Here is a 15,779-nt window from a genome sequence, read left to right as displayed (position 1 = left end):
TTTTTTTAGTTTGATGTATTTGATGAACTTGGATGAGGAATGCAATTATGCACGAACCGCTTGGATTGTAAGCTTCTCGCTATGTTGGAATTCAGGCTTCCTTATAATATCCTTCTCAGCCAACTGAGAAACCTATTCTCCACCACGGAACAGTGTGGGACTCGCCTCTTGTTGAGGAATACCCACTAAAACTCACCCTAAAATCAGAGCTCAGGTTTGAACCCATGATGATGGTAAATAATGATAAAATGCTAACTGCCTGACCAAATGGGCAGAAAGCTAATAAAAATTAATGTCGAATATATAATAAATATTAAGCAGCTGCACTCAGGCACAGCTAGTATACAAAAAAAAAGCTAGTTGAAATATAATATATGTAATAATTGTATATAAATATTTATATTGGAAATTAAGATTAATATATAAATTGCAGCTGAAATATAAGAACGTACTGATCTAGTGTTAAATATCAATTATATGAAAAAAATTAAATTAAAATTAAATAATTAATGAATATAATAAGTGAGAAGCCTACAATCCAAGCGGTTCGTGCGTAATATTTGCATTCCTCATCCAAGTTCATCAAATACATTAATTACTTAAAATTAAAAAAAAACTATTAATTATTAATTATAATATATAATTTAATTACTTATACGTCTAGTACTTATAATTTCCGCAAATTTTACAATTGTTAACAATGTTCCGTGGTGGAGGATAGGTTTCTCAGTTGGCTGAGAAGGATATTATAAGGAAGCCTGAATTCCAACATAGCGAGAAGCCTACAATCCAAGCGGTTCGTGCGTAATTGCATTCCTCATCCAAGTTCATCAAATACATCAACTAAAAAAAAAAAATATAATATTATTAACATTAATATTTATTTTAATTTTTTAGTTCATATTTCTAACCTGTTTTTATTCGGATTTTATATCCCCTAGTTTAAATATTATAAATCGGTCATAGACGATCATATCATGATCAGGTAGTTCGATCAATATCCAAGTTCATCAAATTATTATAGTTATACATCAACTTGAAAAAAAAAATATATATATCAATCAATTGATAATATTATTATGATCTCTAGATGATCATTATAAAGCGGTACAACAATAATATCTTTGGCGCTAGTCGATATTAATATTATATATTAATGTTTTCAATTTTATATATATTAAGATTAATAATGCGCCAGCTAGCTAGCACCTAGTCATGCACAATATTATATAAATAATAGGTACTGCCATATTGCTAATTACGTTAAAATATCAAATCCAAAAGCTTCGTGAGAAAAACACGGCTCATCCATTTTGTTTCCTTATACCATTTGTAATATAAGCGTCATTGGTGTACAGCTTGATCAGGTTCTATAATAATCAAATTATTTAATCATGCTGTCACATTTCACGTGCCAATATCGATTTTGTTTTTTTCGAGAGATCTCTTTAGGTTCAAGTATAACTTATAGATACAGAGAAACCAATTCTTTCATATATCATTCACCAAACACCACAAAGCCAATCGTTTTTTATCGAAATGTCCTGGAGGCAGTTCCAATTCTTTGAGGCAATTCCAATCAGAGACCCAAACCTTGGCTCCGAAAGCCCCCTGTATTCAGACCCTAGCTTGACCGCTACGTGTGCAACTCCAGATTATTTAATAATATCAACTAACAATTCAGTGATCAAATTCATTGACAAGGATCTCAAGCTGATAAAATCATTTACTGCATATGAAAAAGGATGGAGTATAACGTTCATACGGTACATAGAGGGAACAAATTTCTTCACAACAGTTGCCGAAAGACAAGGACAACCATCAATATTAAAACTTTGGTCAATAGAAAAAATAATCACAAAACAACCTGATAAAGTCAATGATTCATCTTATCATTCTATAGTGCATATCAAGAATGGTTCCAATTCCTATCCAATAACGTCATTCACATTCTCATCAAACTTCTCCATTTTGGCCTTTGGTTTCGCAAACGGCAACGTCGTGCTGGTACGAGGTGACATTCTAAGAGACAGAGGTTCCAGTCAAACTATTGCTTATAGATCACAAGACCCAATAACTGGACTAGAGCTAGTGGCAAATAATAATTATGACCCATTGTTATACATCACTTCAACTTCAAAGATTTTATCAGTGCCAACCACAGGCGGGAACAATAATAGAGTTGAAAAATGGCTTGAAAAATCAAAAGGTGCAGATTTAGGAACAGTTGATATTGATGGAGATCAATTGATTGTTGGTAGAACTGAAGGTATTGTGTTTTATGACACCAATGGCTCCTCATACACAATAGCTTTAGATCTCCCTAAGAGACTGATTCACAAGTTTGGAAAGTACATTGTTATTGTTACAACCAACAACACAACCAGCTCAAGTTTAGTCTTGAATGGCTATTCTGAGCCTACAAAAATCATCATTGCAAATATTGAGCAAAAATTGATTTCTTTCAGTTATACTATATCATCAACTGTGAGCGATATCTTTTCCCTATGGAATGATATTTTTTTGTTATCTTCAGATGGTATATTGTACAGATTTCATGAAAAAGAACTACAAGAGCAGCTGAACATTGTGGTGAAGCGTGATCTATACCCAGTTGCTATTGAACTGGCCCAAAATAACATTGATGACCAAGTGGTGCTAGATATCAAGAGGAAGTTTGGTGATTATCTATATTCAAGAAATGAGACAACCGAAGCGATGGATCAGTATATTGATACGTTGTCATTAGGAAAAACAAGTGAAATCATCAAAAAGTTCAAAGATAGTAAGGAAGTTTCCAATTTGGCTAGATTCTTGGAGGAAATGCTAAAACAAGGGCTATGTACTAAGGAGCATGTAACACTTCTTTTGTGCACATATTGCAAATTGAAAGATATCGAGAAGCTAAATTCCTTTATTGATAAATATGACCAAGAAACCAATGAGCTGGTGAAAGTTGAATTTGATCTTGAGGTTGTCGTTGAACTTTGCCGCGAAACAAAGTTTTTACAACAAGCATCCAAGTTAGCACAAAATTCAGGATATTCTTCTTTAGCTGTTGATATTTTACTAAGAGATTTACGTGATGCACCTGCTGCTATTCAATATATCAAGACTTTACCAATCAATGAAACACTTAGAATTTTGGTTGAGTATGCTAGACTTCTTCTTGAGTCTATTCCAAATGCAACCACTGCCCTGCTAATTGATGTATTTACAGGAAAATACAAACCAGAGGCTTCAACTTCAAATACATTACTGGGTGAGGAGAAGACAGATACACCTGTTTTATTACAAAGTTATAAAGCATTTGTTAACTATATGTCAACTGCTGCTAGTACAATTACAGCTTCTAGCTCTGAAGATGATTTGCAAAATGGTGATCTGAATGGTTCGGAACCAACATACCAACCTCCAAAACCTAGAGTTATTTTTCCATCTTTTGTTAATAGACCTAATGAGTTTGTTATTTTCTTGGAAGCTTGTGCTGTGACATATGATGCTTTTGAAGGGAATGAAAAAGATAAAGCTGATATATTGAACACTTTGTATGAGCTATATTTAACACTAGGTACAAACGAAGAAAAAGAAGAAGACAGGGAAGCATGGGAAACAAAGGCTATTGAACTGGCCAAATCTGATCCAAAGTTGATTGATCCAACTTCTATTCTTTTGATTTCAAATATTTTTGACTTTAATGATGGCCAAATTCTTGCGAGAGAAGGACCTGGGTTTGAAATTGATCTTTTCAGATCATGCGTTGCTTCAGGAGATGTTGAAGGTGCTATCGATACGTTACAAAAATATGGAGATAATGAGCCAGAGCTTTATCCATTGGCTCTTATGTTTTACACGTCAAGTGAAAATATATTTGAAAAAGTTGGCGAAGAGAAATTCAAGTTTGTTTTGGATAAAATCAAAAAAGATCGTATCTTGTCGCCATTAGAAATAATCCAAGCTTTAAGTGTCAACAAAATTGCTACAATAGAACTACTCAAGGATTATATACTCGAATTTGTTGAAACTGAAAAGAAAGAGATCGAAATAAATGAAAAGCTAATTGATTCATACAGACAGGAGGCAAATAAGAAGAAAACAGAGATACACAAACTTGAATCATCACCAAAAACCATACAACCTAACAAGTGTGATTCATGTTCAAATAAGCTTGATTCTGAGACTGTTCATTTTATGTGCTCTCATTCGTACCATAAGCACTGTTTGGCAGAAGTTGATAAGTGTCCAAAATGTACACCAGCTAGGGAAACAGTTCGTAATATCAGAGAAGGACAAAGAATTATTGGTGAAAGAAATGATTTGTTTAATGCCACTCTTGAGGATACGGATAATAGATTCAAGGTCGTGACTGATTTCTTTGGGAAAGGTGCAATGGATCATGCTAATTATGTCATTTCAAACGAGGAATAAAAAGTTTCAAGAGTTTTTTTTTCAAGTTCTAGCCAGCCATGTAGATACTAATTTAGGCATGTTCTTATTTAACCGTAAAAAGAGCTGTTGATATCATTTCTATAGTTTCGCAAAAAAAAATGCTGTTTTATGACATGAAACAAACCTCCGACAAAACTGAACTCATCGAAAACAAATGCCAGCACTTTGACAGAAGAGAAACAAAACAGGCACCTTTCCATATAAATATGGATTATCTCTACAAATAAAGATGGCACTGGATATCTCCTTGGTCAAAATACCCATTTTAACAACTAATTGATGACGGAAAATCTCAACTATCCTAGCTCTCCAGAGTCTGATGCTTCATCATGGTATTCCACCATCTTATCCTCAAACGATACAGATCACGAGGAGGTTGACAAAAACAATTTGAACCAAAATTTTGAGTTCCCCAAACGGAATCCAGTTGAATTCTATCAAATTTCTAATCCATACGCCGGTTCGTTATGGTACTCAACAGCTGGTGAGAAAGGCAGTGAAGCTATTGGTAAGATTCAGGAAAGAGTGAAGAACAATAGGAAAAGAAATGTCGATGATCTTATTCTACCACCTCGAATGGATTCTTTAACTAATAAGAAAGTGGATTCACCGATTAAAAATGAAAATTTTGCCAGTGGGTTGGATGATGTTCATTGTGATAGCCCTAAATATAAAGGTATATCAACAAGCTACCCTGAAACCAAGTACAGAAGAGCATTTGAAGAGCTGATTGAAAGTGAAGTGAAATATCAAAATGACCTGTTGCTAATAAATTCGGTTTATAGATCCTTGTTGCACAATTCAAGAAAGTACAAAAATATATTGAGTCAAAATGAAGAGGCTATCATTTTTGGAAATATAGATACTGTGATAGATTTGAGCAAGCTTTTGATACGAGATTTAATGAAAGGTATCAAGAAGCACATGCAATGCGATTTTGTGGAAGGAGACTCACTGAAGGAACAGATTGGAAACTCGAGAATTGAACGCTTTGACATTGGTGAAACTTTTGATAATTATTTGAACAGGTTCAAAATTGTTTATACTTCATATTTTAAAAACCACAGAACCCAAATGCAGGAGTTGACAAGATGTACAAATTTCAGCGGTCCAAAAGTTAGTAAATGGTTAGATGAATGTGCATTTCTTGCCAAATCCCAGTCAAATTGTTGGGATTTTGAGTCATTGTTGATAAAGCCAATTCAAAGACTTTCCAAGTACACTCTCCTTATTGATAAGCTTTTAGATACTTCTTGTGATGATGTCTCTTTTGAAATTATTCAACATCTTTGTGATGCAAAAGCCCATGTGGAAAAGTTACTTGATGGGATAAATAACCTAACTCCACCTAGCAGTGCAGATGGAAATATTGATGATAATGATACCAAAAGTCTTGCTACAGAAACTGGCACAGTTTTCTCAACAACCCCAAGAAGGGAATATGCTTCTATTGTTAAAGAATTCAAATCAAGATATATTAAAGTTCAAGCATTGAAAAAGGAGATAGTGTACTCATTGAACCCTCTGATATCATTCATGGATGAACATATTCAATTTGCTGAAAGTTGGGAAAAGTTTATGGAATATGGAGATAATGAGACTGATGAACATTTTATAAGATCAATTTACTCAAGCTATACTGAGAAGCTTAAGGATCAAAGGGGTAAAACTATGTTGGTGGTTCAGGAAGTGAAAGAAACCATTGTGAAGGCTTTAGATCTTTCATTGGAGCATTGTCACAGTGTCAAAAATAAGGTAAATAAACATAGTACATACAGAGCTGCTTACATCAGTTATATCAACAAGGAAAAAACCAAATTAAAAAGTGCTACGGCTGGTAAAATCAGTAACCATTCTTACAAAGATGCTCAAGAATACATTGTTTTAGAGAATCAGATAATTGATGAGGTCCCAATATTGGTTGGTCAACTCGATGCATTACTTCATTATGTTGTACTCTCATATCATAGAGCAATAACTGAGTGGTTGAAATCACTTGCTGGGGAAAAGCACATCAGTCAAATGGGTGAAGCTTTGGAGGATGGTTCTTGGACTATGGGGAATAACTTTGATATCATTGAGCTTCACACAATTTCAAAACACCATACAAAACTTGCGTTGGAAGAGTTTTCCTCCCAGTTTGAAGCCAATAAAATGCATTCGGCGTATAAGGACAAGAATGTGGATGCTACGGTAAGGATCTATCCAAGTAGAGTCATCAGAAGGCTATTTGGAACATTTTGAGTATCAAATGAAAGACTACATTGTTAATGGCTTTTTGTAGTTTTTTACTATGCGACTGCCCGAACCGCTTTTTCCTAAAAGAAAAAAAAATTTTATCCTCATCTGTGATAAAAAAAAATATATGGCATCTCATCTCTCCATAAGAAAGCTATCAACAACTAATCTATATTACCAAAAGATGTCTGAAGAAAGAGAATAGTAAGTATTGATCATAGTTGTTTCATTCAAGAATTTGGGCTAACAACTACTATAGCAAACCTGTCACTGTTGAAAAACCTATCCCAGTCACTTATGACCTTGGTAACTTAACTGTTTTTGATTCAAATGCTTTAGATAGTCAACAACTATCAACCAACAATCCTGACCGTGAAGAATACATCAAATCAATTTCTAGAGATAATGCACAACTTTTGATAAATCAAATACTTTCATTACCAATGAAGACCACAACTGAAAGTGCTGGATCAAATGGTCAATCATCAAGTATAACTTTAGTTCAATTACCACAACCAACCACAGAATTACCAAGAGAAAAACCAATTCCTAAGGCTAAAGAGCCAACCAAATGGGAACAATTTGCTGCTAGAAAAGGTATTCAAGCCAAAGAAAAATCCGGTAAGATGGTTTACGATGAAGCTACTGGTGAATGGGTTCCAAAATGGGGTTACAAAGGTAAAAACAAAGATCTTGACAACCAATGGTTGGTTGAAGTGGATGATAAAGTCAAAGGCACTGCAGATGAATTGATTGATCCAAGAACCTTGAGTAGAGCTGAAAGAAAGCAATTAGTTAAAAAGAATGAACTTCAACAGAAACGTAACTTGAAAAACAATGATTAAGGGGTTTTTATTTCACGGAAATTGGAAAATTTTGTATATTATGATTTTATTTTGCATTACAGTTTAATATTAAGGGTTTTGTTTCATCTATTAGTTTGTCCGTTTGATTGTGTAGATTTGAGCTTGAAACAGAAGCAAAACACATTCGCGAAGGTATGATCGTCAAAATTTTGTTCCTGGCTCGAAAATTGGAGATACACCAAAATACAGTTATTTAGTACACTTGTGGGCTTCGAACTTGACTATCTATTGAATCCAATTGAGTCGTCTGTGGATTGTGAAACGAATTTGATTTCTAGAAATATTAGTGGTAGAAATAATGAGTGGTTTTGACGGTGAAAAGTATATCCCAACAATTGACGTATGTATTTTACTTGAATTCGAGGAGCTAATTGTGTTAACCTAATCCAAGGCCATACTTAGTGTGTCCGATCTAGAACAAGTCTCTGTAAAGAGAATAAGAAATGCTTTACAGGAGTTGTTTGTGGTGAAGTTTGACGAGAATAAAAAGCTGGTTAGTGATTTAATACTTGAGCGCTACCACAATTTGATGGGAGAAAGAGAGGAACAAAAAAGAAGACAAAAGGAAATAGAAGAGAAAGATGCCATACTAGCAGCCAAGTTGCAAAATGAACCAGAAGATGCCACAAGGACTAAAAGAACGAGTAGCAAGAATAAACTCGCTGCAAAACCAGCGAAGAAACGCAGAACAGTCAGTCCATCTGGTAATTCCCTTTCATCACTAGAGTTGAATTTGAGCCCAAAATTATCAGAGCTTTTGGGTGAGACTAGATTACCTAGAACTCAAGTAGTTAAAAGGGTGTGGGACTATGTCAAAGAGAAGGAGTTGCAAAATCCGAATGACAGAAGAGAGATTATTTGTGATGATAGAATGAAGGAAATATTTGGTAAGAAAGTTACAATGTTCCAATTGAACAAAGTATTGAGCCAGCATCTTTACAAAGATGATGAATGATTGCACTAAAATCATAGCTGCAAATTTGTATTATATTGAATAAACCCGGGCTATAATCTGGACGGGATTTCCCATACTTTTTTATTAATGTCATGCTAATTTTGAACATATTTATTCTTCAATAAAATTAGAACAGTTGGTTTCAAATTAACTAATTTGTAGTGAAATCTTCAGTGCTTATGAAATGAGTGGCCCGACCGCGGAATTACAATTCTAAGCTGAAATCAGAAAAATAAGTGTCTTATTTACCTTTCCGTGAAGTTGTGAAAGCTCAAAACATAAAGCTGAACTTTGGCTAGTAATTTATTGCTGAACCGTGGGTAATGCAATCAAAAGACATAGCTAGGGTTCAAAATACTGGGGCGAGAGTGACTAGTGTCAGCTCGAATACTTCAGCATTGTCAATTGGCTCAACACTTACACTTGAGAACCATTTGAAGCCCAAACAATATGATTCTGACCCACACGCTGTTTATGAAGCTGTTTTGAAAGTAATTTTACTGGAGTATAAAAATGAACCCAGATTCAAAATACCCACAAGACCTCCAAGTTCACAGGGAAGAACATCTCCTTCACCAGCCAGCTCGGCCAGATCATCAACACCAACACCAGCAAAGAGAGACCGTTCACCAAATAAACACTCCTGGTTTCATAATAAAGGCGAGTCTGACCCAGAACTACTCCCGAAGGACACAATACCTGCTTTGAAAAAGCAACTGGGTAGAATTGCAGTGGGAAAAGATACATCTGTAAAAGATCCATTATCAAAACGTTGCTTGCTTCACCTATACAATGAGTTATTAGACCCCAAATCTGGAAGAATTGAAAAAGCAGAAGAGTTGACAGTGGTATTTGTGCGACTGGCCACTAAAGAAATTCAATTATACACAGGGAAAACTGATCTAAAGAATGACGTTTATCACCAGACAGGCGTGTTTGTTAATATATTGATTGGAATTTTGAGAACTCAAAAGAATGGTGAAGTATCTATAAGGAAATTGGAAGATTATAGGAATTCATTAAAGCCATCTAATCATTTGAAACCTACTGATTCAAGAGGATCTGAAGCTGGAGTTACCTATTTGAAACCGTCATATAGATTGTCTGAGATTTCAAGTGCTCAAATTCTTGGATCGTTATTTAGTGTTGATGATGTCAAACTACAACAAGATATAATTCGATTAAAAGAAATTGCAACAGAACCTTATCTATATGCTGATCTAAACAAACGTCTATCGTTATTAAAGTCTAACGAAGATGTGTTCAACCCAGATAGTTTTGATTCACATGATGGATATTTTGCATGGAAGAAAACAGAGGATAAAGAACTAAGAACACTGATTGAAAGTATACCATTAGTGGAAGCCCATAAAACAAAGGTCTCATCAAATGACTTCACATTCATTCCAATTGATACAAGAGATGCATTAGTTGAGCTACTGGCACGTGTTTTAGAGTATGAACATCATCAAAATTCAGAAGAGACCATCATATCAAACGCTACTAAGGACATCGTGGAGAAATGCTGTTTATACTGGAGGATAAACCCAATATCACAGGCTTGTCTGTTATACCAGGCTTCTCATTTATCCATATTGAAGTCCACCGAGAATGAATTAAACGCCGAAACTACTGAATATTTATTTGGTGCATTTTCCAGACTTTTGGGTGATTCAGATGCAAGGAATTGGTCGAAACCAGATAAGAAGCTATGGATAACCAACCTCTCCAACACTTATATCCAAGTTATGGCATCAGTAAGATCTTTACTAACAGCAATATATGGACAAAAAGCACCAAAACTTACACCAATACTGAGGGTCTTTTATACATATATTGAGCCTGACCCTTTATATGAAGTAATTCTCAAGTCTGGTCTTCCTCAAAAGTGGATGAAAAGGTTGAAAAATACTTTGTTATCAACCACTGAACAAAAATATATTGATATTTTGAAAATAATACCCACAGATAGCAGTCTTGATTTAGTCCATGTTAAAGAGGCATCAGAAGGTATTTATAAACAAACTCAGCTACTACAGAAGAAATTCCCCAAGCCACTGCTTGATGAGATCTATATTGCCAATGAAGCTGCTTATTTATTTATCAAATTGTTTTCAGAAGATGTTTCCAATATGTTGGCCCACATTGAGCATTATTCTGTTAAGAGCGGGAAATCTGTAAATTATGCTGATGCTTTAGAAACATATCAAGAGTTGAAATATTTAAGAGACATCTATAGTCAAGTTGCACCAAAGAATGCCAAATTCACCTTGAACCTGGAAAAATTCTTCTTCAAATATTTAGATGAATTGTGTTCAATGAGTGCCAGAAAAATGCTACCAGTTGTTCAAGAGGCAATCCAACACGACGCTTTTGAACCATTAGATTTGAATAATGGTAGCGGGTATAGTTCATCTGTGTTGGATATTTTCAAGATGATCAATGAAACGTTCACGATGTTCAAAAGCTACGGATGGCAAAATGAAGTTCATTTAGCCGAAATTTACACCAAATTGTTAAAAGCAGCTTCAGATGCATTAGTTTACTACTCTGCAAGAATGATGAATATGATTATCGGTGATTTGAGCGAAGAACAACTAAATGCACCAAGCGCTGCTACAAAAGAGCAAAATAGGAAAAGTGGCGCGTGGATCTTTAATGAAATGAAAGCTGCTGTTTCTAATGCGTCATCAAAAATTGAAGCCCCAGAGCCTTTCAATTTCCAAAGCCAAACTTGTGTCGTTTTGAATAATTTATCAGAAATGTTGAAGATGTTGACTGCTTTGGAAGCACAAGTTGATCCTGAAAGTATTTCATCAAAAGTGAAAAATATCAGACCAGATGCTAATAAACCATTGAGCAATTTGTTCACCATCAGGGTCAAAAATGCTGAAAATATTAAGCCTTGTGGAAGTGATGGGTTTTCAAGCTCATCTGTCGTGCTTATTGATGGACATTTGAAAAAAGAGATTGGTAAGACAAAAATTGTTCCTAAATCATTAAACCCGGTATGGAATGAAGAATTTGAAGTTGAAACTACTAGTGATAATTTAAAAGTCATATCAGCCACTGTATGGGATCATAGTTCAAAATTTGGCTCCCATGATTTATGTGGAAGAGCTCTTGTTCAATTGGATCCTAAGAAATTTAGAACTGATGGTATACCTGAAGAAATTACACGTGATTTAGATATTCAAGGCTCAATATCTTTTGAAGTTTCATTGGAGAGTGAAAAGAATGATGCCATTTTTAGTATTGGTAGGGCACATAGATCATTGAATCGTACAATGGAGAGAGCATATGCATTGATTGTGGACAAGTTTTCAAAGTTTATTACTTATTCCTTCTCTAGAGCTACATTGAAGTCAATATGTGGTAGTAATGGTGCAAGAAAACCTACAAATGATGAGTCGTATGATGCTATAGTGCCACTTTTTGATTACTTGAATTTGAATCTTCAAGTTTTAGCTACTGTGTTGAATAATGATATTCTTTTAAAAGTCATGGTCCAAGCTTGGAAAATTGTTTTAACAAGTGCCGATAATTTGCTATTACCTGCGCTTGCCAGTGTTAAAAACACAAATATTTTGGCAAAATCAAGTGCTACATGGCAAAATTCATTTTCGAATGCTGTTGCAAACGTTACCAATAGTGTTAACATCCCTGGTTTTGGAAGGGCCCTGTCACATAATGAGGTTGATACAATTTTTGTTTGGCTAAATGCTTTATGTTATGATTTTTTCCATAATGATGGTGCTGGGCCTCCTCTTGAACAGTTGAAAAATGAAAGCTATCAGGGGCTGTTATTGATTCCAGTGTATTATGACAGAGATGTTGTCTTTTTGAAATCAGAAGTGGACAGACTTACACCAATCGTACTGAAATCAATCAGAGAGAAGAACTTTTTAGGTGATGATTCTGGTTCAAATATTAAAAAAAGATCAAATACCATAGCTAGAAGCAAAACTATTCTAGCATATGGTTCAGCAAAAAGAAGAGAAGAAGTGAAAAAAGCCATTAAAGATTCAGATCAAGATACAGGTCATTTCCAAATTTCTACTGAGGATATTATACTGAGAGTCTTGCTAGCTAAAGATCAGAAGGAATTTGTCGCAAGACGTTTAAAAGAAAGGGAGAGAATCGCGAAAAGCATTGCAACCGAGAGACTAGCCAGACTAGCCGTGGAGGGTCGAAATGGACGTTAATAGAGCAAGATTTTAATGGAAGTTCATTATCAAACTATTCTTTTCTTGAAATTTGTAGTATTTCTCAACGTTTGAGATGATTCCGTTCAAAACGAGTTGGTGGCCGGAATTATACAAGTATTTCCGGAGACCCCAAATTTTTTAGCGTGTACGAGTTTGAACCAATTTCTGTCTGAAAACATTTATTTAAAATCAGCAAAAGTCATCACAACTATTCAATTCTCAATAGTTGACCTCAATTCCAAGCTAAACTGAACTGAAAAAAGATGGATACCATGGATGACGCATGGTCCTATTCCTACCCGTCCTCCTTGGAGAGCCTACCATTGCCCCCTTTGAGCTCCACAAATGGTGACAAAGTTGATAGTGAAGTTGCTGGAGGTGCTCAAGGTAATGGGAAACCAAACGGAAAGGATAGGGAAAAGTTGAAAATAGTGACTGAACAACCTAAGGAAATCAAGCTGGAGTCTCCAATAGCGCTGCGTCGTGATTCAACAGGGAACGACTCTACGAAAGCTGGATCCTCACCTCCTAAACCAAGTGCCATGTCAGCTCCACAACCTGCCCTTTTACCTAGACACAGAAACTCAACAACTACATCTCAGAATAACTTAGCCAAGTCTGCACCAGCTGATCCTCACACCACCAAGCACGATGTGGAGTCATTACCAGCTGATAATAGCAGTACCTCAAGTATTAATGATACAGCAACAGATTTGGCAATGATACAAAATCAATCACCACCAAGCACACCAGTTCAAGGCAGCAATTTTTTCAACAACATGATATCAACTTTATCTTTCAACAAAGGTAAAGATGGTAAACCTTCAACCTCTATGAACTCCATTGATGAAAATGGTGTTGTGACAGTTACGATGGATTCTCATTCTAGAACTAATAGTCATGGTGGGTCAGCAAAAGATTCAACAACTTCTCCAAGTATGCTTAGCTATAGAAGAGATAAGAGGTCCAAAAGAAGGAATACCAGTGCAAGCTCAATTGATATTCCAAAATCTCCATTGGTTGAAGACAAATCAATAACAGAGGAAACTAGCCCAAAGAGTGAGACATTCGATACGAGTAATTATGTGGATGAGAAGTTCAAGGATACAAGCTATAGATATGCAACTATAACCAGAAATAATGATTTCCATAAATTGTTCAAATCAATTCCAGCAGACGAAAGACTGTTGGACGATTTTAGTTGTGCACTTAGCAGAGAAATTTTATTGCAGGGGAGACTATATGTTACAGAGAAGAATATTTGCTTTAATTCAAACCTTCTGGGATGGGTGACAAATTTGGTTATACCCTATGCTGATATTTCAAAGTTTGAAAAAACTGCTACTGCTGGTCTGTTCCCAAATGGTATTGCTATCAACCTGAATAATGGGAATAAGCATTATTTTGCAAGTTTTTTGTCCAGAGATTCGACTTATAACTTACTAACTGAGGTCTGGGAGGCTTCAGATGACCAAGCGAACAACTTATCTCAGGTAAATACAAATTCATTCCAAAGCACTGAAGGTGAAGCATTAGTTTCCAAGGATTTGAATTTAGGTACAGAGAAATATGATGCTGATGAATACCAAAAGGCACTGCTTTCAATAGATGGTGATACTAGAACCAATAGAAGGAACACTTCTGGAAGTGATGAATTTTACGACGATGATGATGATGATGATGACGACGACGAAGAAGATGATAGTGATGAAAGCTCTAATTCTGAGTATTCTGGAAGTGGCAAAGTCTCCGAAGCTGGGAAAGTGGTATCCTCCTCCCAACAAGTTGTTTATAAAGCTAAAAACACATCTGTTTATGCTTATACCGGTCCAGATGGCCATCAATCAACTAGTTCTGGAATTGATTACACTGCTATGCAAGAAGTTATTTTGGCAGAGGAAAATATAAAATGCCCTCCAGGTTTGTTGTTTGAGATTTTATTCGGTCCAAATAATGATTTAACACTTCAGTTTTTGGGATCTCAAGGTGGAAGTAATTTCTCTAAATTTTCTGATTATGAAAGGAATGATGAAGGTAAAAAGGAGAGAAATTATAATTATACAAAAGCTCTTAATTATTCAATTGGTCCCAAATCTACAAAGTGTTATGTACAAGAAGCAATTGTGTCGTTAGATTATGACGGGTGCACCAACGTTTTATCAACGACCAAAACCCCTGATGTTCCTAGTGGTAATGCTTTCAGTGTGAAGACCAGGTATGTTATGACGTGGGGACCTGAAAACACTACAAACCTTGTCATTTCTTTTAAAGTGGATTGGACTGGTAAAAGTTGGGTTAAAAGTATGATTGATAAGAGCTGTCTGAGTGGTCAGGAAGAAGCTACAAAGCAGTTGATCCCATTAGTGAAAAAGATTGTTGATGATAACACTTTTGCAACTGAAGAAGAGATCAAAATTGAAAATAATATTGAACCACTGGCCGATGCTAAAAGAGCTGATATTGATGCTAAAAGTCTATCTTCAGCAAAAGTCACCCCAAGTACACCAGATTCTTTTATTCCTGAATTTTCAGCTTTCAATATTGCAGTTTTGGCTCTTTTATCTGGTATTTTGCTCTTACAAGTTGGTATTCTAAGGTCGATTAGATCAGTTCCAGAGAAGACTTTTTCATTCGGTGTTCTGAGTGAGATTGATAAGAGTACAGAAAATGTTTTATTCAAAGGCGAGGAGGTTTTGTTATGGAATTGGCTCAATGAAAGAGCTGGTAATTTAGACCTATCACAAGCAGAGAAGACTGGAGTTTTGAAAAATGATATTGATCAAGTTATAAATAAATGGGTCAGTAATGATCTGAATAGCAAAGAGAGCAAAAAGTTGATAAAGACGTTTGAACACCATTTGAATTCATATTCCGAAAAAGCTTTGAACAAAATGAAGGATGAACAACATCAACAGAAGGCGGCTGCGTTGAAAGCTGCAATTAAAGCCCTTCTTTAGAGAGGAGAACACAAACGAGTTATAATGTATTTACGAACCACAATTTTTTTTATTTCGTTTACTCTACCATGGATATTTAGGAGTTTTGTATCTTCAATTGATTTTA

At 35.3% G+C, this 15,779-nt stretch overlaps 6 protein-coding genes across 6 annotated transcripts; all 6 read left to right on the top strand.

Annotated features, from left to right (window-relative positions):
• Positions 1-1,516: 1,516 nt before the first annotated feature.
• Positions 1,517-4,610, top strand: PEP5 (tethering complex subunit PEP5). The gene has a single exon (XM_019182529.1). It carries the CDS (start codon positions 1,540-1,542, stop codon positions 4,426-4,428), a length of 2,889 nt encoding a protein of 962 aa, XP_019041158.1. The 5' UTR covers positions 1,517-1,539; the 3' UTR covers positions 4,429-4,610.
• Positions 4,611-4,642: 32 nt separating this feature from the next.
• Positions 4,643-6,702, top strand: FUS2 (Fus2p). Its single transcript, XM_019186660.1, has one exon. It carries the CDS (start codon positions 4,729-4,731, stop codon positions 6,691-6,693), a length of 1,965 nt encoding a protein of 654 aa, XP_019041157.1. The 5' UTR covers positions 4,643-4,728; the 3' UTR covers positions 6,694-6,702.
• Positions 6,703-6,871: 169 nt separating this feature from the next.
• RRS1 (ribosome biogenesis protein RRS1) lies at positions 6,872-7,852 on the top strand (the record flags this gene model as incomplete). Its single annotated transcript, XM_019184035.1, has 2 exons — positions 6,872-6,891; positions 6,947-7,852. The coding sequence occupies 2 exons, from the start codon at positions 6,872-6,874 to the stop codon at positions 7,530-7,532; spliced, it is 606 nt and encodes a 201-aa protein (XP_019041156.1). The 3' UTR covers positions 7,533-7,852.
• On the top strand, positions 7,852-8,508 carry WICANDRAFT_60022 (uncharacterized protein; the record flags this gene model as incomplete). The annotated part of the gene is made up of 2 exons (XM_019182923.1): positions 7,852-7,893; positions 7,945-8,508. The coding sequence occupies 2 exons, from the start codon at positions 7,852-7,854 to the stop codon at positions 8,506-8,508; spliced, it is 606 nt and encodes a 201-aa protein (XP_019041155.1).
• A 323-nt stretch (positions 8,509-8,831) lies between these two features.
• Positions 8,832-12,713, top strand: WICANDRAFT_60021 (uncharacterized protein; the record flags this gene model as incomplete). The annotated part of the gene is made up of 1 exon (XM_019182922.1): positions 8,832-12,713. The coding sequence occupies one exon, from the start codon at positions 8,832-8,834 to the stop codon at positions 12,711-12,713; it is 3,882 nt and encodes a 1,293-aa protein (XP_019041154.1).
• Positions 12,714-12,979: 266 nt separating this feature from the next.
• WICANDRAFT_60020 (uncharacterized protein) lies at positions 12,980-15,673 on the top strand (the record flags this gene model as incomplete). Its single annotated transcript, XM_019182921.1, has 1 exon — positions 12,980-15,673. One exon carries the CDS (start codon positions 12,980-12,982, stop codon positions 15,671-15,673), a length of 2,694 nt encoding a protein of 897 aa, XP_019041153.1.
• Positions 15,674-15,779: the final 106 nt, after the last annotated feature.

The sequence above is a fragment of the Wickerhamomyces anomalus genome (assembly GCF_001661255.1).
Source record: "Wickerhamomyces anomalus NRRL Y-366-8 unplaced genomic scaffold WICANscaffold_1, whole genome shotgun sequence".
NCBI classification, from domain to species: domain Eukaryota; kingdom Fungi; phylum Ascomycota; class Saccharomycetes; order Phaffomycetales; family Wickerhamomycetaceae; genus Hansenula; species Hansenula anomala.
This window is presented reverse-complemented; position numbering and strand designations above follow the sequence as displayed.

Excerpts from the sequence above, each read along its gene's own strand:
- PEP5 (XM_019182529.1), top strand. The coding sequence starts at position 1,540 with ATGTCCTGGAGGCAGTTCCAATTCTTTGAGGCAATTCCAATCAGAGAC.
- FUS2 (XM_019186660.1), top strand. The coding sequence starts at position 4,729 with ATGACGGAAAATCTCAACTATCCTAGCTCTCCAGAGTCTGATGCTTCA.